A 21,814-nucleotide genomic window follows, 5' to 3' on the forward strand; every position below is an offset into this window, starting at 1 on the left:
GAATAAGAACGTTCAAAAAGAAGCACAGGAAGTATCAAGAGGTGATCACATACAGTCACAAAGAAACAGCACAGGACACTGGCTCTCAGCCTTGGCTGCACTTTCAATCCTTGGTAGCTTTAAAATTGCTGTTGCCTGGTCCAGACCAGGCAACAGCAATTAAATCAGAATCTCAGGGTAGCTACATTTCTAAAAGCAGGTAATTCTGACCAACAGTAAGGCTGAGAATCACTAGCATTGGATTATTTCTTTTTCAAAGCTGAAAGTGTTGGTCAAAGTACCAGAATGGGTGGCCATCTTAGTAGCAGCCAAAAGAAACTCCAGGCAGAAAAGGGTTCTAAAAAACTCCTTGAAAGGAGAGGGTGGAAATGCATTTCAGGTGACTAGGCAGTTTCTTATGAAGTGACCCCAAACTAACTTTTAAAAAGGTTAACCAGGTCATACTGGCTACCCAGTGTCCGAGGTCAGAGCGTCAGTTGAATGACTCAATTGTCACTGTTCTGCTGAGAACTACCTGTTGGTACCAGGCTCCTCACCTGTTATGCCTGCTCCCCTGGGGGAGGTCTTTGAAAGATACTGAGACATAAATAGCTGGCCCTTGCAGGCATGCATTAAGCCAACGCTTCACACAGGACTCAGCCAGGACCCTGGGCTGTTTTCAGACCTCGCATTTCTTGAGGTCTCAAATTATTAGTTTTTTACATTCTTCTCTTATTTTGACAAAGAAGCATTAAGTACACACAGAGAGAGACATGGACAGTCTCAAGCTAAAAAGATTTTCTTGCCATAGAAGGTGGGTGATCACCGTCAGTTCCATCATTTTTGCAGAATGAGGGGAGCAAGACCTGGATTGGGTCAGAGCTGGGGACCGAGAATCCTTTCCCTCCTCTCCTTGAACTGCTCTGCCCTGCTTGTTCCCTTAAGGGACAGGGACATGGTAGAATCCACCTGTTGGAAGTGGCCAAGCCCCTTCGGGAGGCCCGCAGGCCAGGGAGCAATGACCGGGGCAGGGCTTTTTCACCCCACACATAAGCCTGCCCTGTGGACCGTCTTGAGCAGGCCGCAGGGGCCATACTGGCACAGCAGCCCAGAGCTGAAGGGGCCACTCAAGGAGAGGAAGACAGAGCTACAACACCCTCCAGCTCCCACACACTGGCACAACCAAAGGAAATGCAGCACACATGAAAAGCCTACGTGTGCCAGGCACCGTGTCCTGGGCCTGAGGGACAGGGTCTTCGAGACTCCTCCGAGATGGGAGTGATTTATCACTGCCACTTTACAGAGGGGGAAACCAGAGGCTTTCAGCGTCTTGCAATTCACAGCTAAAATTTCCTGAATCAGAGCCGAGGCTCTTTCCATTGGAGCCTTGCCTCCCTCTCCACCCTCTGAGTTCTTATCCAGCGAAAGGGAACAACCCAAGAAGGACTCTTGAAAGCCCCAAGTCTTCCAAAGCTCAGGCTGTCGGAGGGAAAGCAGAGCTGGGCGACTTGTGCAGCGCGTCTGCTTGGCCCGCAGGGATCGGAAGAGCCAGGGCTGCATCAGCACTCCCAGCGCCACATCCTGCAGCCTTCTTCCCGGGCGTTTCCCTGCAGCGGGACCCTCGCTTGTTTTCCCGCCGCCATGGAGCGCCGTGCGGCGGGCACGGGCCACCCAGACCCGGGGGCGCGCCACACGGGGACAGGACCCCCAACGCGCAGCCCGGGCCCCGATTCCAGCTTGGCCCCCGTCCGGGGGAGGCGGCTCCGGGCGGGCCTCTGGGTGCAGGCTTGACAGCTCCCGTAAAGACCCTAACGTGCGGGGTTGCGGCCTGAGGCAGGGCGCCTCTGCGCTCCAGCGGCGGTGCGCTTCCCGCACCCGGAGCGCCCAGAGGACGCGGAGGACCCAGAGGACTGAGGAAGCCCGGGGGCGGAGGGGCTCCGCACCCGCATCCCCGCCCCGGGGCCCTCGTTCCCCCCAGACGGCGCTGGCTGGGCCCGGGGTCGCTCTCCACCCGGGAGTCCCGGGGACGGCGGGCGCGGAGCCGGGAGACTCTGCCGTCGGCGCGCGGCCACCAGCCCTCGGGGCGCCCTTACCTCCAGGGCGGGGGGCTCCTCGGGGGACGACGGGCGTGGGCGATGCAGCCCAGCGGCTGGGTGGGCCCCGGGCATCGCGGCGGCGGCGCGCGGGGCGGGGACGGGGGAGCGTCGGGGCCGCGGGCAGCGGACTCTGCCCTCGGGCGGCAGCAGGCCCGGGCTCGGCGCGCTCCGCTCGGCCCTTCACGTGACCGCGGCGGGGCCCCGCGGGCTGAGGACTGGGGGCGGGCGCGGCGGGTCCCCGGCTCTGGCCCCTTCCCGTCCGGCCTCCGGGCTCTTGCTGGAGCCGGGGGCGGGGACGTGGTCCAGCCGGGGGCGGGGACGGGGGCGGGACGCGGATCCGGGGGGCCCGAGGCGCAGGGGATTAGAGGCCAAGCTGGCAAAGGGTCCCAGCCGTGTGCCCCAGGCGTGTCACTGAGCCCGGGTTTCTGTATCAATAAAACAGGAACAAGACCTTCCTCCCAGGGTTGTCTCGAGAATTAAAGGAGTTAATATATTTAGTGGCTGCCACTGGCAGGTGCCCAGTAAATGATGGTTTCCTCCTCGTCCTAGTAGAACCCCCTGGAGAGCTGGGTGTGGACCCAGAGAGAAGACCCCCGGGGCAGATGCCTCCGGGGAGGGGGTTGCGACCCCTCCTCCCTTCCCCCAGTCCCAGCCTGGACAGGAACTTGGGGTTACAGAGCTGCTGAATTTTTGAAAGAAAGCAGAAATCTAGATTTTCATGAGGATGTTCCTGATTTTTATTAATGTTAGTCATGAATTTTAAATAATGATAATAAATACTTGCAAGCCAAATCTTAGATGGGCTTTGGCCTGTAGGGCAGGTGGTCCTCAGCTCCTGTACCAACGAACTTCACTGACACCTCCCAGAGGACGAAGAGGCCAGGCAGGTAGGGGACTGGCCCTGGTCACCGAACAGGAGGCATGGTGTCCCTCTGGGTTCATTAGAACCCTGTGCTTTGTACTATTGGATGCCAAGGTCCAGGTCCAGTACTGTGGCAGGCAGAATTATCTCCCCTGCCCCCCCGCCCAAATTCCACATCCTAATCCCCGCGATTGTGAATCTGCTACTTTATTCCTCTACAGAGACTTTACAGTTGTAATTCGGGTTACTAATCAGTTGACCTTAAAAGAGTGATTATCCTGGATGATCTAAATTGACCCAGTGAAATCACATGAGCCCTTAAAAGCAGAAGAGGAAGGCAGAAGGGGTGGTGAGAGATGAAACTCCGGGAAGGACTCAGAATGCTACTGCCTTGAAGATGAGGGGAACTACAAGAAACTGAATCTGCCATCAATTTGAATGAGCCTGGAAGGGAATTCTTCCCAGAGCCTCCAGAAGAGAACACAGTGCCTTTATTTCAGTGGTTTGAGACTCAGAGCATAGAATCCAGCCATGCCTTGCTGGACTTTTGACCACAGACTGGGAGCTAAATGGATGTTCGTTTAAGCCCCTAAGTTTGTGGCACTTGGTTACACGGCAAGAGAAAATGAATACAGGACACTGGCCTTTCAATGCCAGATTCAAGTTCTTGCAGTGAGGCTGGCCTACAATGAGAAGGTCATGTGGCCCCAGTTCCTTAGTAGGCATGCCAGGCATTGCATTTGCCACCATCCACCTCCTCTGGTTGTTCCCTCTCAATTCCAACATCACACCCTCTGGGAGGCCCTTCCTCAACTTCTCCCAGCCAGTAGATCACTTCCTCTCTGTGTTCCCATGCTCTTCATGAAAACAACCACATGGTACCTCAGTTCCTCTATTTATATATGTTGTTCTGCCCCACTAGGCCACTAGCACCTGGCAGAGGTGGGGCAGGAAACCTTCATCTTTGAATCCCCAGCTCCTAGCCCGGAGCAGGCACGTGGTAGGTGAGTGAAATACAAAAGCAGAATTCATACCAGCTTGTAGCCAATGACCCATGTCTACAGGGTGTCTGAAATAATTACTTCTTATAACTGTTTATTGTGTGGATTACCCTAAAGCTCTCTGCATGCTCTTGAGAAAAGACGATGATTCTATTTCTATCCAAAGTCGTGACTTACGGAATGGTTGTTTTACAGTGGGGTCTTTTAAAATGGCTTTTCTTTGATACAGTGTAAATGTGTGCATTGTAAAGAGTAGAAACGACTAATCAAAGATAACCGTGGTCAGTGAGTTTAGGCGAGCATCCTTCTCCACATCTCTCTACCTGCACACACTTTAACACGCATGTATGCAGCTCTGTGCAAATGAGATTGCATCCCACCCTGCAGACGCTGCTGACCTTGACCTTCTATCTACATCCTTCCTACCCAGGAACCCAGAATCAGGCCAGGCCTCCACCCGTCTCTCACTAGAGGATAATTCTGCCTGGTTTAGGCGAATCCAAACGGGGTGTTTTCCTGGCAACAGTTACCAAGGAGAGTATGCGACTTAAGGTAGCTCAACCTGACTAAAAAGAAGCGATGGGCTTAAGAAGAAAGGTTTCTTTTTCTCTCTCCCCTCCCCTTCTCCTATAAATGTAAATTTTTTAAAACCCAAAAAACACGGATTCCTAATGGCCACTGGCAACGATCTTGCAGCCAGCCTTGGGTAAGGATGATTCTGTGGACGTCAGAGCAGAGAGATGCAAGCATCCAGGTCTCTGAGGGCCTTGGCAAGAGGCTGCTTTTTGGTACTTCCATCCTTAGAACTGTCTAACCTTTGCACTGAGAATTATGTGAGCTATATCATAGGACTCAGGAGACAGAATGTGGTAGATCTGTATGGCTGACAGGAAAAAATCTGCAACATAGTACATGGTGGTAGTACCCTGCATGGAGTTTGATATCTTTTGTATACATTTTTTAAAGGATGCACGTACCTATATTTTCTGATAAATGAATAAAATATTTTCCTGGAAGGATACATCAGGAAACTAATCAGTGTTTACCTTCGAGCACACAGCTGAAACAACAAGGGGTAGAAACATGAAGGGAGAGGGACTTTTTCCTCTTATTTTATACTTTTCTATAAGGTTTCATTTTTCACTGTATTTCTGTATTACTTTTATGTGTTCACACATGGTAAGAACAACAGGGAGGTGGGATGGAATTTAATCAGCAATTTTGTCTGTTTCATGAAAAAAATATTTTCTGTAATGGAAAAAATTACAACTCTGGTCCTTATGTCTGAAAACGCCTGTTCCTGGCAGCACCTCTGCTGGTGGGGACAGCACACCTCCGCAGGGTGAGAAGGAATCCAATTTAGAAAGCACAACCTTTAGAGGCCAGTTAACACAAAGCACACCCTATTACAACCCTTTGAGGTACTGTATTGGTTTGCTAGGGTGGCCGTAACAAAGTGCCACAGACTGAGGGACTTAAACAACAGAAATCTGTTTTCTCACAGTCCTGGAGGCTAGAAGTTCAAGATCAAGGTGTTGGCGTGTTGGTTTCTTCGGAGGCCTCTCCCTTTGGCTTGTAGATGGATGTCTTCTCCTCCGTGTGTCTTCACATACGTTTCTCTCTGTGCATGTCCGTGTCCAAGCTTCCCTTTCTTATAAGGACACCAGTGGTTACTTGCAAGGTATTGATGGAAACCTTTCCACACCACTTCCAGAAATTTCCATTCAACAAATACTTATTGAAAACCTTTTATTTTCCAGACACTGTATCAGATGCTTGGCAAATATCCACCCTAATGACCTCATTTTAACTTAATTACCTTTGTAAAAACCGTAACTCCACATAGGGCCACATTTTGAGGTGCTGGGGTGTTAGGACTTCAGCACATGAATTTGGGACTGGGGGGGACACGATTAGGCCCATAACAGGTATCGGTTACCGTCCCCACTTTAGAGTTAAGGAAACAGAAGCTCAGAGAGGAGAATCAACCTGTCCTAGGTCACACAGCTTGAAAGTGTGGCAGTGGGATCACAAATCCAGACCTATTGGCACCATGGAATTTCCACTCCACTATGCTCTGTCCAGAAATAGCTACTGGGGAGTTTCAATTGATAACATGAAGAAAGTTCATATTTCACCAAAGAAATTTGCCTAATTCTGCCTAACCAAAGAATCAGGGGCTTCCCTGGTGGCGCAGTGGTTGGGAATCTGCCTGCCAATGCAGGGGACACGGGTTCGAGCCCTGGTCTGGGAAGATCCCACATGCCGCGGAGCAACTGGGCCCGTGAGCCACAGTTACTGAGCCTGCGCGTCTGGAGCCTGTGCTCCGCAACAAGAGAGGCCGCGATAGTGAGAGGCCCGCGCGCCGCGATGAAGAGTGGCCCCCGCTTGCCACAACTAGAGAAAGCCCTCACACAGAAATGAAGACCCAACACAGCCAAAAGTAAATAAATAAATACATTAATTAATTAATAAAAAAAAAAAAAAGAATCAGCCAGTTATCCCCTAGAATCCCATGAGCTTTTGTGGGAGTGTTTTGAACATTGCAAGGCAGCAAATCAGGACGTGTGGGTAAAGACAACAGTCATGGTTGACAGTAGGGGGCAAACCTTCTCAAATGTATTTCTCTGGCAGCCCAAATGCCATCCCTGCTCAGTCTTTGCCCCATCTCCTTCTCCTTCCCCTCACATGCTCTGCTCCAGCCTCACTGGCTTCCACACTTTTTCTCAAACATTCCTCAGGGTCTTTGCTCCAACCGTTCCCTCAGCCCAGTTGGCTCATTCCCCAGCACCCACCTGCCCGGCTCCCCACCCCTTCAAGTGTTTGCTCAGATCCCACCTTCTCAGGGAGACAGACCCTGACCATCCCACTTAATTCTTCTATCCACTCCTGTCCTTCTGACCCCTCTTTCTGATCTTTTACTTTCTTGCATTGCCCTTATCACCTTCCACCATACTACGTAATTTTTAATCTCTCATGTTTATTATTTATTGTCTATCTATGCTGTATAGAAGGTAATCTCCACAAGGGTAGACATCTTTATCTTGTCCACAGATATTTCCCAAGCATCTGATACAGTGTCTGGAAAATAAAAGGTTTCAATAAGTATTTGTTGAATGGAAATTTCTGGAAGTGGTGTGGAATGGTTTCCATCAATACCTTGTAATTAACCACAGAAAAGAGGATGTAGGAGGCTGTTCTGTGCTTTCGGTTCCCAGAGGACACAGTTTTCTCAGGGCTCCCTGGTCCCCTCCCCTGTGCCCTCATGGGGAGATGATCACTTGTCCCCACCCCACCCCACCCCACCCCTGCAGGCAGAAGGGCTATTGCCAGAATTCCAGTTTGACCTAGTTACATATCCTTTGAAGCCATGTAAGATACCAAAAACAAAGTTTTCAGCCTAAAATGCTGATCTGTTACAAGTTGAGAATTTTATAAACAAAATTGAGGCCCATTATTAAAACAATAGATAAAATAAAAAATGATCGTGGATTATTCCACATAACAAGCTGTTTATAGTTCTGTTTTGTTTGAGTCATTTCTTTCTTTTGTGAAGTCTGCGCTTTTGAAAAAAGCAGTTCTCTCAAAATACCTTAGTTTTTTGTTATGAGAAATTAGCCAAATTGCAAAGTCTGAGTAAACAGTCCCCACAAGACTTCCCTCACTTCCAACACTGCTCACAAATTTGGGAAGTTCCCAAGACCACCGTCAGGTTCAATAATTTGCTATAAAGACTCATAGAACTCATTGAAAGCTGTTATGCTCATGGTTATAGTTTATTACAAAGAAGGATACAGATGAAAATCAGCCAAGGGCAGAAGTGCATAAGACAAGGTCCATAGAGTGCAAGAGGGGTCCAAACTCAGAGCTTCCAATCATCTGATCGGGTGGAGTCCTGGACAGTGGTACCTCCTCCTGGCCATGATGTGTGGCAACGAGCACAGATGACCGCCAACCAAGGAAGCTTTGGCGTCCAGAGTTTTTATTGGGGCTCAGTTACCTACTGCCCACGTAGCTGGCCTTTCATCTCTAGCCTCTCCTAGATGTTTAGCTAATACCTTTGGTCTTCAATCCCTCCAGGAGTCAGAACTAACAATGTGCTCAGCGTCCCCAGGCAAACAAAGACACTCCTATCAGGCAGGACATTCCAGGGACCTAGAAATCACCTCCCAGGAGCTGAGGGCAAAGCCTAGACCTCTCTTTGGATAAGATAAACTCTTCATTACATACTTGTACATACATTTATTTTCTTCTTGAAAATTCACTGCTTTTATTATTTGCACAGAAAAGAATGCAAATGACCCAAATGTCCACTAAGAGGGGACTGATGGAATAAACTGTGGTACCTTCACACCATGGAGTACTGTTGAATGGTTAAAAGGAAAGAGGATATCTCTACATAACACGAAGTGATGGCCAGGATATGCTAAGTGAAAAAAGTAAGGTGGAGAAAAGTGGGTAGGAAATACTGCCATTTATCTAAGAGGGGGTTATGAATATATAAACGCATTTGCTCATATTAAAAACCAAAGGAAGGGTATACCAGAACCCTTTTTAAAGACTATCTTTGGGGGAATGAGGGAATAGGGACACCTCAACACTCAGAGTGTGGTCTCTAGATAGCCTATTCCACTCAAAGGAATCAGAGCTCCTTGGAGAAGTGGCTGATTCCAGGACCAGGGAAGGAAATACACAAATGATCCTGGAACATCTTGTCACACCAGAAAGAAGGAGGCTATCTGGGTCTACTAAGACAAAGTCAAAAGGACTTTGGAAGCAACCTGCAGAGTTTCCACTGGCCAACGATGGAATGATTTCAACACCAATAAGGAATACAATGGGAATAAATGGAAACATACTATGTGTGTTAAAAAAACAAAAAACAAAAAACTGTGAGTTTCTAATGATACTTTGAAAATACAGCTAGAGAATGCTAGGAAACCAACTCGTTATTTAGAAAACTGGTAAACAGAGGGGAAGATTCAAGCGCCTGTCCCACCTTTCTTAGTCAAATGATACTCAAGGTAACTAAGAGTGGATGATGGGAAGTTTCTCTTATTGAAGTATTCCAGCTGAGAATTGAAGAATTAAAATATGACCACTTGCAATCCCTGATGAGTTCATGGATATGGGCAATGATTACCCATGACTGCTAACAGAGAGAGAGAGAATGTCTTTTGCCTCCTTACAGGAGAACATACCACTGCCTACAGCATAGTCTTGCCCCAAACTAGAACCTGAATATGATCATCTCTAAATCAAACTATCAGTTTTGAGGAATACAGGCATAGCTCAGAGACATTGCAGGTTTGGTTCCAGACCCCTCAATAAAGTGAATATCACAATAAAGTAGTCACATGAATTTTTTGGTTTCTCAGTGCATATAAAAGTTATGTTTATACTGTAATCTATTAAGTGTGCAATAGCATTACTTCTTCAAAAAAACGTACATACCTTAATTTTAAAATATGATATTGCTAAAAAATGCTAACCATCATCTGACAATGCAGGGTTGCCACAAACCTTCAACTTTTAAAAAAATGCAATTTCTGCAAAGCACAATAAAGTGAAGTGCAATAAAACAAGGTATGTCTGTACAACGAACCAATGAATGTGTTAAATGATACCAAAGGGATGCAATTAATAAAATTCTGATTGTGGAAATTTCTATAAGACAAATCACCTGATTTCTTCAACCAACAAATTGAAAAAGAAAATGATGAGACAATCAGAGAAATTTGAACTGACTGGATATTTAATAATATTAAGGCATTATTAAATTTTTAGATGTAATAATGGTGTTGTGATTATGTTTTTGAGTCCTTATCTTTTAAAGATAAATATCAAAAATGTTGATGGGTAAAATAACAAGAGGTCTGAGATTTGTGTTAAACTAATGAGGAGAGGTGAGTAGGCCTACAGCTAGAACAACGTTGTCCATGGGTTGATAAATGTGGAAGTCCCCATGTAATGTGGACATGGGAGTTCATTATATTATCCTTTCTACTTTTGTATACATTTGAAATTACAACTCTCTCTGATTTGACTGCTCAAACTTAGGAGCCTTAATGTTGAGAGTTACTTTACGATATCTCCTTAAAATATCCTCTGTCTGTCACTTGGAATTTCCGTTGGTGCACACCAGGTATCCAAGACAGACATGCTCCCGTTCCTAAAATATGGTGAAGAAAGTCTAACCTGCATCACTAATCACCCACCTATTTGGAGGCAAATCTGTATATAGTCGCGACCTCCTTGGTTCACCCTGAGTCATCAGGGTTTGTGGAGAAATATTCTAGGAACTGGAGACAGGGTAAAATAATAGGAAACATACAGTGAGCCAGTTACACAATGGAGCTGCCAGGCCAACACAGAAAAGAAGAGCAAAAGAAATCCACAACATGTGGATACATAATATGTTTTCCACATCCAGCTACATCAGTGCTTCCCAAATCCTGATGCTGAACAGAATCATTTGTGGCACTTGTTAAAAATATAGATGCCCGGGCTTCCCTGGTGGCGCAGTGGTTGAGAATCTGCCTGCCAATGCAGGGGACACGGGTTCGAGCGCTGGTCTGGGAAGATCCCACATGCCGTGGAGCAACTGGGCCCGTGAGCCACAACTACTGAGCCTGCGCGTCTGGAGCCTGTGCTCCGCAACAAGAGAGGCCGCGATAGTGAGAGGCCCGCGCACCGCGATGAAGAGTGGACCCCGCTTGCCGCAACTAGAGGAAGCCCTCGCACAGAAACGAAGACCCAACACAGCCAAAAATAAAATTAATTAATTTAAAAAAATATATATATATATGTATATATATAGATGCCCAAGGGCTGTCCCTAGCAATGCTGCCTTAGTAGGTCCGGCGTTGGGCCCTCTGCACTGTATTTTGTAACAAGTCCACAGGTGCTTTTGATGCCTGATGGGGTTGGGGAACCACTGAGCTACACTGCCAATTATGAACAATTCACCAGTGTTTCTGGGAACTAATAGTTGGAGTTTTCAAACTCCTGGTATTAGAGAGAAAGATAGGAAGAAAGGAATGAAGAAAGCACAGAGGGAGGGAAGAAGGAAGGGAGGAAGGAAGAGGGAAAAAAAAGCCTCTTGGCATGGAATTTAGATTTTTAGAAGTGCTGAATCTCAAAAAGTTGATTCTCATTGTTCTCATCATAAAGTCACCATGAACACTGAATTAGTGAAAACTGAACCATTGCTTCTAGGGGAAATACAAGGTTAGGTTCCCGGGAGCCTGTGATCACAATGTTTCCTTAACCAGTCAACATAACCTTGTTTATGTGTGTTTCTGTCTAAATGACACCTTATTTGATACATACTGTTGATTCATTAACATTGAACCCATTGCCAATACACTGGGGCTCGTGCCTGATCAAATTGTATCTAACACACTTCTTTTCTCCATAAGGCACAGCACAGATTTCTTGAGCTCAGGATACTACACAGCACATTGACAGTATATTTGGGAGCTATACTGAACTGCAAAATCACCAACAGAAAACAGAAAAATGCCAAAAACATATGGCACTAAACAAATGGGAAAGGACACGTTTACAGTACAAGAGCTGGAAAAAAAGGCAGAACCTTTTTCGACCTCAGCTGGGAATGTGCACATCAGACAACTCAAAACTGTCACTGCTTTGCGCATGTCCATGAAAGACTGCAAACCGTCACAAGTGTTGACTTGTATATTACAAATAGATTTTAAGGAATAGGTGAATTTGTAAACATGGAATCCACAAATGAGAATGGATGGTGTTTTACAGACCCAGATTTGTTCCTATGGTAACTAGGTGGGTGGACTTGTCCCAAGCAGGCCACTTCTGAAAGAGCTGTGGTCATTTCAATGTGATGGCCAAAGACAAGGACATCCCATTTTGGACTTTTATGCAACAGTGAGAATTTACATAAATTTCTCTGCTTACCCAGGAGTCTTTTTCACCACAGTGTGTTTTGTTTCCCACCCCAGTCAGTGCATGGGAGTTGGGGAACATCCATCCTGATTACTTTGTTGCCCTGTAGGGTTTACTGTTGTTTTATCTCTTACACACTTCATACGCAGCACCCAGCACAAGCCACACCTCACAGTCTTACTCTTTGCCAACGATTTATTTTCAAGTCAGTCTCTTGGGTATGTCCCAGGTGCTCAGGAAAAGCATGTCAGATGAACAGACACATAGCTCTAAATTGTACAGCTGATTTGGTATGAAATACAGGAGAAAGAGCAGGCCTTTGGGGGCGGAGGTGGGAGATGTATCACTCTGAGTCCCAGCGGGAAAGAGATGAGACACTCAAATTTGGAAAATTTGAGGAGGGTTTAATAAAAGGACTACTTACAAAGGTGTGGGTGGGATGTAAGGGATGTGCAGTCCCTAGGCTTAGTAAGGCAGAGCTGGCAACCAGCGCCCACCCAGGCCACAGAGATGAGGGGAAGGGACTCTTTCTGGAGGGCAGAGGAGAGAGTACAGAGACAGGGCTGCCTTCAGAGGCGGCCAGTGCAAAATGAAAATGTGAGCACCTTTGCTCAAAAGGCGGAGAAAAATGACATTAAAGGTACTGAAATATAAACTTTTTCTTTTCTTCCTCAGGTAGGTCTCCCCTCCCCTCCCACTTAAACAGGCAAATTAAATCAGGATGTTCCAGGACCCACATCCTACATCTTGTGAGTGATTGATGACAATACTAATCTTTGAATTCCTGAGAGAGAGATAGCACTGCTTTTAGTTTACTAACTTAGCAGTGAGGAATGGAGGGGAAGTTCCAGGGGCTTCCACTTGGCCTTTGTTACCATAAGAGTCAACATTAATTGTCATGGAGCCAATGTGCAGATTCTGCTAGTTTCCAACTAAATCTATTTCCAGTGTCTATTCTGGGAATGGGGTAAAAACCCCATGGGAAGGGTCTTTGATTCTTGGATTCAGACCATAACCTTCAACCATAACCTGACCTCCATAAGCTTGTACTCTGACTAGTGGACCATTGTGGCACTTGTGGCTGCAAAGGACCCCCTAAGTTCAGAGCTAGTCTCCTACAACCTTTGGAAGGTCTGGGTATTTCCCATTCTCCAGTGCACAGTCATCTTGGCAGATGGCTGCAGGCCTCCCTGGGAAAGGCGTGGAGGAAGATTCAGTGTACCTCTGTGGCTCCATAGCCAGACCTTTACTCAAAGGGATACAGCCTGTACCCCAATTAAGAGCCTCTGGATTGGGACCTCCCTGGTGGTCCAGTGGTTAAGACTCTGTGCTTCCAATGCAGGGGCATGGGTTCGATCCCTGGTCAGGGAACTAAGATCCTGCAAGATGCAGAGCAGAAAAAAAAAAAAAAAATTTAAAAAGAGCCTCTGGATCTAAAACCTGGCTTAGTCTGGGGTTGGATCACAGGCCGTGAATCTTCACTGTGGCAAATGGAGTTAGATTTCTGCTTAACAGACTAGAATTTTTCTGCCTATATGTTAAGCAACTTAGAAGATTTCACAACTAGTTCACTTCTAGGGACTTCATGATTGATTGAACCATTGCCACAGATGCTTGCCAATCAGAACACTCTGATAACCTCCCGTGTGTTACTGTGATTTCAGCTAAGCATAACCCCTTGGCCTCTATCATGCCAGGGTCCAATTATTCCCTTTGAGATCAGGAAATACAAATCCACTGAGCATCCTAGAAACAGTGGAACTGTTACACTCCCAGGCCCAAAGGAATGGTGGGGACGGGGGAGCAATTACTAGAACCCAGAAGGAGAGAGTCATGTAGAGAAGGTTGCCTTAAAAGAGTAGCAACTGTCAGTCAAAGGGCATAGCCAAGAGCAAGCACCCCTGAAGGGAATGACCTACACTGTGGGCGGGGAGGGATATTTTAAATTCACTCTTCTTTCTCCTAATAGCCTTCAGGAGCTCCCCTCATATAAAACCAACCAGAAGAGGCTTCCCTGGTGGCGCAGTGGTTGAGAATCCGTCTGCCAGTGTAAGGGACATGGGTTCGAGCCCCGGTCCGGGAAGATCCCACATGCTGCAGAGCAACTAAGCCTGTGCGCCACAACTACTGAGCCTGTGCTCTAGAGCCCGCGAGCCACAACTACTGAAGCCCACGCACCTAGAGCCCATGCTCCACAACAAGAGAAGCCACAGCAAGGAGAAGCCCGTGCACTGCAACAAAGAGTAGCCCCGCTCACCGCAATCAAAGAAAGCCCACGCGCAGCAACAAAGATCCAACACAGCCAAAAATAAATAAGTAAATAAAATAAAAATTTAAAAAAAAAAAAAAAAAAACCAACCAGAAGCCAGAGGGCAAGGGAGCCCACTGATATGGTCAAGTACGTCAACCTCCTGAGGCAGAAATGGAATGGATAGAGGTTGGAGAACATTAGGGGTAAGTTTTGGACATATTGAACTTGAAGTGCCTGTGGGATATTCACAAACAAATGTCTAGTAGTTGGCTGGAAATTTGGACATAGTACTTAAAAGAGAAGTTGGGGAAATATAGATTTGGATAAATAGAATAGAATATTCTAGATGGAATACGTAAAGTAAGAAGAAATAGGCACCTGGAAAAACACCAAAACATAGGGATGGGCAAAATAGGAGTTGGTGAGAGGTAGAAGATTGGGTAAAGATATGTCTGGGAAACCAAATATGGAAACTGAAAAGTTTGGGCCTTCTGTTCTTTAATTCAGCCCTGACAAAAAAATCAAACTGCATGCAGAAATGAAAAGTTTAGCAGTTTGCAAAAAAAAAATTAGGAGACAAAATAGGAGATTCTTGACACAGGAACTTTGAAAAACCAAGACCGTGAGCTGGCCATGTAGGCGAAAGTAAAAGCTAGAAAATGATGGTAAAACATTCATCTTCGATGGTAAAAGGTGCTGTAAAAGGAGAAACTTTTTTAGTTTGTGTGGTAGGCAAAAAATGGTCCCCCCCAAAAATAGCCACGTCAAAACTCTGAACGTGACCTTATTTGGGAAAAGGGTCTCCGTAGATGTAATTAAATTAAGGATCTTGTGATTAGGTCATCCTGGATTATCTGGGCGGTCCCTAAATCCAATGACAAGTGTCTTACCAGAGACAGAAGAGGAGAAAACACACACACACAGAGGAGAAGCCCATGTGAAGAAAAGGCAGCGACTAGAGTGATGTGACCACAAGCCCAGGAGCATCTGGAGCCACCGGAACCTCGGAAGAGGCAGGGAGGGTTCTCCCCTAGGGCCTTCTGAGAGAGTGCGAGCCTGTAAGACCTTGACTTCAGACTTCTAGCCTCCAGAACTGGGAGAGAGTAAATTTCTGTTGTTTTAGGTCACCAACTTTGTAGTAATTTATTACCACAGCCCTAGGAAACAAATACAGTTCGGTTAAAAAATAATAAACGAAGAAATGTGTTTCTCCTATAATTGTGTTTCTCTAGTATCATGGTGAAATTCAGCTCTGCAAATTTTAAGTCTATTTTTTTTCTCATAGCTCTTCATTACTAATCCAGTGCAATTAAAATTTTTCTAACGCACTATGTACTTAATGATGACTGATCCTCGGCACTATTAAATAAAATACCATTATTTTGGTAGCTACGCTAAAAAACATTTACCTTGAGCGTACTAAAAATATGAGCTTTAACCCAGATTGAGATTAAGTTTCCTTCCTGACAAATAAATACTTATTTTTAGTCTTGTTATCTTGTTTGTTAGCTAGAAGTTCCTCGAGACATCTTGACTTTAGCTTACTGAGCTTGCCTTTGGAAAATAATCTTTAACCTTGTTTGTTATGGGGAGTTTTATTTACTCATTCTATATTTGTTTTGGAAATTATATTTGTTAGAATATGTTTCTTATAGGAAATTAAATGTATTCACCCATCATGTAGCAGAGTACTTCCTAAATGCTAATGTACCCATGAATCACTGGGGTCTTGTTAAAATGCACATGATAAGACAGTAGGTCTGGGATGGTGGGGAGAGGGAGCAAGAGTCTGCATTTCCAGCAAGCTGGTGCTACTGGTCCTTGCCCAGTCTTTGAGTCAGAAGGAAGTAATGTACCTATTGATACTAGGGCATCTGTCTCTCAATCCACTAATTCACCCTCTGTGTTCTGTGATGCCACAGGAATATAAGCATCTGAAATTCACTTCTTAAACAGAAAACATTAAGATTCATTGTCTGGCTTTCTCCCTTCAGGCTCCATTATAATAAATACCTGTGCCTGATTCATTCTTAATGTGAGAATATTTCCTTTGCTACAGAGGACAGTTTCCAAGATGGAGGATCAAGTACCATCATGAGTTTGAGCAGAAGGAAGATCGAAAATGGTCACTCAAGTTCTTAACAAGAAAGTCACCCGTGACCTTAGCAAGAGTCGTTGCAGTGGAGTGAAGGGGACAACAGTGGGTTGAGAAGGGAATAAGAAGCAAGAACACGCAGAAAACCAATGTAAAATACTCCTTGAACATTTTTGGTAATGATGGAAAGACACTGGACAGTAGCTTGCAGAGTGGGGTTGAGCAGGATAAAATGAAGGGGTGTGTGTCTGTGTATGCACTGCACCCACGTGGGTGTGTGTAACTGATGTACACTTTCCACGTGCCCAGGTGACACACATGTGGTCACTTTTCTTTCAATTTTTATTCAGTCTCTGATCCCACTGTCTTATTAGCAGGAAATCAATCAGCTTCCTCTCGAAGACTTTTTGTTTCCATAATTCTTCCAAGAGTAGCAGTGCCTGTGTGGTCCAAAGGGGTTCAGATGGCTTCCACAAGCCAAGCGGAGAGAGAGACAGAGCATCTCATTAGCTTCTATTTTTATTGCCACCTGCTGCTGTGGGAGGGCTCTTCTCTCTCTAAAGTCTTCAGCCTGGGCTGCCAGTATCTGTACATCTGTACAGTAATGTATCTACATTAGGACTTTCATAGGGGAATCATTTGAAGAGAACTAATTTGCACTAATTCAAATAAACTTTCTCTGAAATTGTTCTCATATACAATGACTTTACCCAAAAAAAAAATAGTATAAGAAATGTACCTCTTCTAAATCCTACCATAATGTGCAATCTCTCCTTGTTCTAAACAAAAGAATAGTTTGGAATATTGGTATAAGTATTGAGAAAGTGAAATGAAACTTCAGTGATCGGGTAAAAAACTGTTTTGCAAGTCAAATGGTTTCCAATTCTTTGAATTCCACAAAATTAAAAGAAAACCAAAAGAGATGTCAGATGATGACTCACTAGAAATAATTTTTGATAACAGAATACCATGGAATTATTTAGGAAAATAAATCAGAAAGAGTTCAAAGAACTTAATGACATTTCTTTAACAAAACTTCTTTCATTTTTATACATTTATTTATGCAAAAAACCTTCAGTGACTACCTTATTTTATAAAAAGGAATAAAATTATTGCTGAATGCTAGCAATAAGTAATATTCATTCATGGATACATGAATAGGAAAAAAAAAATCAGCCTGGTCCACGTCAATGGGTCATGCACTTCCAATAATAGTTTATTTTTTATGTTTAATATTTATCGAAGTTGTAATATTTATGTTTAGATTAATTGTATTCTACTGATACTTACAATAATAAATTAATCCAGAAGACAATTTGTCACAAGAAAAAGTTTTAAATATAAACATACATATGTATACATATACATTCTTTCCCCCTACATATGGGGTACATAGGAACAAATTACTCACAAGCATAAAAATACATATTGAAATAGGATAAAATTTGGAAAGACACTCTTAACAAAGGGCTTGTTCATGTAGCTTTTAAATGGATGATAGAGGGTAGTATTTGAATTCCAATGAATCCCTCTTAAAGACTGGTATGACAATTTGATTTTTTTTTATATTTCTTAAATTTTATTTACAAATAACAGTTGTTTCATATGTCATTATTCAAACTAATAATTACCCAGATTAAATCTAGATTAGTTGAGATTAAGTCTTTTGAAAAGGAACCTCTATAGGGAACAATAATATTAATGAATGAATTCTAACTGTTAGATTTCCAAGAAGTGGCATTGATTACTCAGGAAGGCTAGGTTTTTATTAAAATGTACAGATTTGGAGGCAATCATACTCTTTGTTTTAATGCATACTTAATAATAATAATAATAATAACAGAAAATAAAGTGGAAGATCCAATATATAACATGAATTATCCTAAATGTGTTTCTGTAATGAGATATCGTTAATCCATTTTCCCTGAGGAAGATAATTTGATTTTAATATGTCAAATTTTAATGTCACTTTGCTTCTGGCAGTGGCTTGTTTCAGGCAAACTTCCCAGTGAGAATAACTAGAAAATCCTAACAAAACATTTTTTTAAAAAAATCTGAGGCAGCAAGGAGCTGCAGGGAGCCAACATCCTGGAAAGAGGGAACCCAGAGAGTGACCTCACACTTGACTCGGCTTCTCTCTTCAAGGCATTTGCCAATTGGCAGGTGGGGACTGAGAGGCTGAGCCAAACACAGCAGGTGAGATGCTGAGATGCTGGAGTAGAGCTGGTGATGTGTCAGTGCTGGGAGAACAAACACTCGAGTTCAGGACCTGCCAGAGATAGAGCCCTGTTAAATACCTCGGACTTTCAGGAGAGACCCTAAAAGGCTATAGTCTATAAGGAAGGATGAAGTAGAAATAGATCCACCTTTACAAGGACTGAAGCCTACCTTTTTCACTCAGTCCCTAACAGGACACATTTATGTTAGTCTTTAATAAGTCAAAGATGAATGTTGTAACCTCTAGGGAAAACATCAAAAGTAAAAGAATGTATAATTAATAAACTAATAGGGAGGGAAAAGAGAATAATAAGTTCCACCTCAGAAGCAAGATAAATCCTCTCTGGATTAAGATATTGTCCACAGATTCAAATTATGAAGAATTTTTTGGGGGAATTGCCTGTCGGTCCAGTGGTTAGGACTCCATGCTTTCACTGCCGAGGGCCTGGGTTCAGTCCCTGGTTGGGGAGCTAAGATCCTGCAAGCCACATAGCCAAAAAAGAATTTTTCTTAGAAAGACAAAGACTGAAATAGATAATAAAAAGAGACCCATAGGAAATACAGACATTTGGAGTTATTAAACAGAAACCTTAAGATAATTATGATTAATATGCATAATAAATTAAATGACAAGATGGAGACTCCTGAATGAGAACCAAAAATCATAGAAAAGAATCACACAGAAATTCTAGAAATTTAAAATAAAAGAACTGAGTTTAAAAGGTCAGTGGATTGGGACTTCCTTGGTGGCACAGTGGTTAAGAATCTGCCTGCCAATTCAGGGGACACAGGTTCAAGCCCTGGTCCAGGAAGATCCTACATGCCGCAGAGCAACTAAGCCCGTGCACCACAACTACTGAGCCTGCGCTCTAGAGCCCATGCTCCACGACAAGAGAAGCCACCGCAATGAGAAACCCACCAAAATAAATAAATTATAAAAAAAAAAAAGTCAATGGATGGATTTCACAACAGAGTGGACACAGCTACAGAGGGAATCAGTGAAAGAAGATAGATCAGAATAAAATATTGAGACTAAAACACAAAGAAACAAAAAGGTAGAAAAGTCTGAAATTAGCATAAAGTACATATAAAACAGAGTGAAAATGTTTAACACATAGTGATCTCAAAAGTAGAAGAAAAAAATAATGGGCAAAAGCAATATTTTAAAATGTAGTAGCCAAGAATTTTCCAAAACTGATAAAAACATATCAAGTCACAGATCCAAGAAACTCTATGAGCCCAAGATAGATCAATACAGATAAAAACTCACTTAAGAATAGCATATAAAATTACTAAAAATTAAAGTAAAGGAGAAAATCCTAAAATTAGCCAGAAGAACGGTAAAACTTTGTTACCATGAAAGACATAAAAATAGAACTGATGGCTGGCTTCTCAACAAAAGCAATAGAAGCCTGAAGAAAAGGTAATGATATCTTCAAAACACTAAAGGAAAATAACTGCCATCCTAGAATTCTATGCCCTGAAAATTATCCTTTCAAAATAAAAGTGAAATAAAGATAATTAAGCAAATCACAGTTGAGAGATTTCTTTAGCAGCTGATTTGCACCACAGAATATACTAACTGGAGTTTTTAGGCAGAAGGAAAATAATTCTAATGGAAGCACAGAGATACAAGGAGGTATGAAGAGCAATGAAAAGGTTAAATATGTGGGTGAATCCTAATGAATATTGGTTGTAAAACAATAATAATAATGGTCTGTGGTGTCAAAATATATATACAGAATTTAAATAACAACAAGGGCACAAAACAACCCAGTTTTTTAAAGTGGGGGAAAGACATTTCTCTAAAGAAGATACACAAATGGCCAATAATCACATGAAAAGATACTGAACATCACTTGTCATTAGGAAAATGCAAGTCAAAATCATAATGACATACCACTTCACATCCAGGAGAATGTTCATGATAAAAAAAAAATTGAAAAAACAAAGTTGGAGGACTCACACTTCCTGATTACTAAACTTACTACAAAGCTACAGTAATCAAACAGTGTGGTACTGGCATAAGGACAGACACATAGACCAATGGAATAGAATAGAGTCTAGAAATAAACCCTCACATACATGGTCAACTGATTTTCAGCCAGGATGCCAAGACCATTCAATGGGGAAAGGACAGTCTCTTCAACAGATGATGTTGGGACAATTGGATATGCACATGCAAAAGAATGAGGTTGGACCCTTACCTTATACTATATACAAAAATTAACTCAAAATAAATCAAAGACCTAAATTTAAGAGCTAAAACTATAAAATTCTTAGAGGAAAACACAGGAGAACATCTTCATGACATAGGATTTGCAATGATTTCTTGGGTATGACACCAAAAGCACAGGCAACAAGAAAAAGTGGTTAATTGGACTTGATCAAAATGTAAAACTTCTGTGCTTCAAAGGACATTATCAAGATAGTAAAAAGACAACCCACAGAATGGGAGAACATATTTGCAAAGCATACATCTAAAAAGGGATTAATATACAAAATAAATAAAAAGCTACTAAAATCAACAACAACAACAAAAACAATCTAAAACAAAAACGGGCAAAGAACTTAAACAGGCATTTCTCCAAAGAAGATATACAGATAGCACATGAAAAGAACCTCAACATCACTAACCATTAGGGAAATGCAGATCAAAACCACAAAGAAATACCACCTCAACCATTAGGATCGCTGTTATATTTTTTTTAAAAGGTAAGAATGGGAAGAAATTAGAACCCTGGTGCATTGCTAATGGGAATGTAAAATGGGGCAACCTCTATGGAAAACACAATGCAGGTTCCATAAAAAGTTAAACATAGAATTATCATATGATCCAGCAAATCCACTTCTAGGTATATACCCAAAAGAATGGAAAGCAGATACTTGGATAACAATGTTCATAGCAATATTATTCACAATATCCAAAAGGTGGAAACAACTTGTGTCCATCAACAGATGAATGAGCAAACAAAATGTGGTCTTTTCATATAAATGGAATATTATTCAGTCATAAAAAGAAATAAAATTCTGATACATGCTACAACAAGGATGAACCTTGAAAACGTTATGTTAAATGAAATAAGGCAGACACAAAAGGACAAATATTGTATGATTTCACTTATATGAGGTACCTAAAAAAGGTAAATTCATAGAGACAGAAAGTAGAATAGAGATTACTAGGAGGCTGGAGAGAAGGAGGTAGGGTAAGTTACTATTTAGTGGGGACAGAGTTTCTGTTTGGGATGATGAAAAAGTTCTGGAAATGGATAGTTGTGATAGCTGCACTTAAAAATGGTTAAAATGGTAAATATAACATTATGTATTTTTACTACAATAAAGAACTTCTCCTCAGATTGCATCCATTACAGTTTAATCTTTGTGTGG

At 43.1% G+C, this 21,814-nt stretch overlaps 1 protein-coding gene across 1 annotated transcript in view; it reads right to left on the bottom strand.

The window, feature by feature from the left end:
- Window positions 1-2,147, bottom strand: part of LOC137777888 (two pore channel protein 2-like) — a 41,258-nt gene extending 39,111 nt beyond the window's left edge. Inside the window, exon 1 of the mRNA XM_068564860.1 lies at window positions 2,073-2,147. Within this exon, the coding sequence (XP_068420961.1) occupies window positions 2,073-2,147 (75 nt within the window). The remainder of the gene's footprint in view (window positions 1-2,072) is intronic.
- Between the last annotated feature and the right edge of the window lie 19,667 nt (window positions 2,148-21,814).

The sequence above is a fragment of the Eschrichtius robustus genome, chromosome 15 (genome assembly GCF_028021215.1).
Source record: "Eschrichtius robustus isolate mEscRob2 chromosome 15, mEscRob2.pri, whole genome shotgun sequence".
In the NCBI taxonomy this organism is placed as follows: domain Eukaryota; kingdom Metazoa; phylum Chordata; class Mammalia; order Artiodactyla; family Eschrichtiidae; genus Eschrichtius; species Eschrichtius robustus.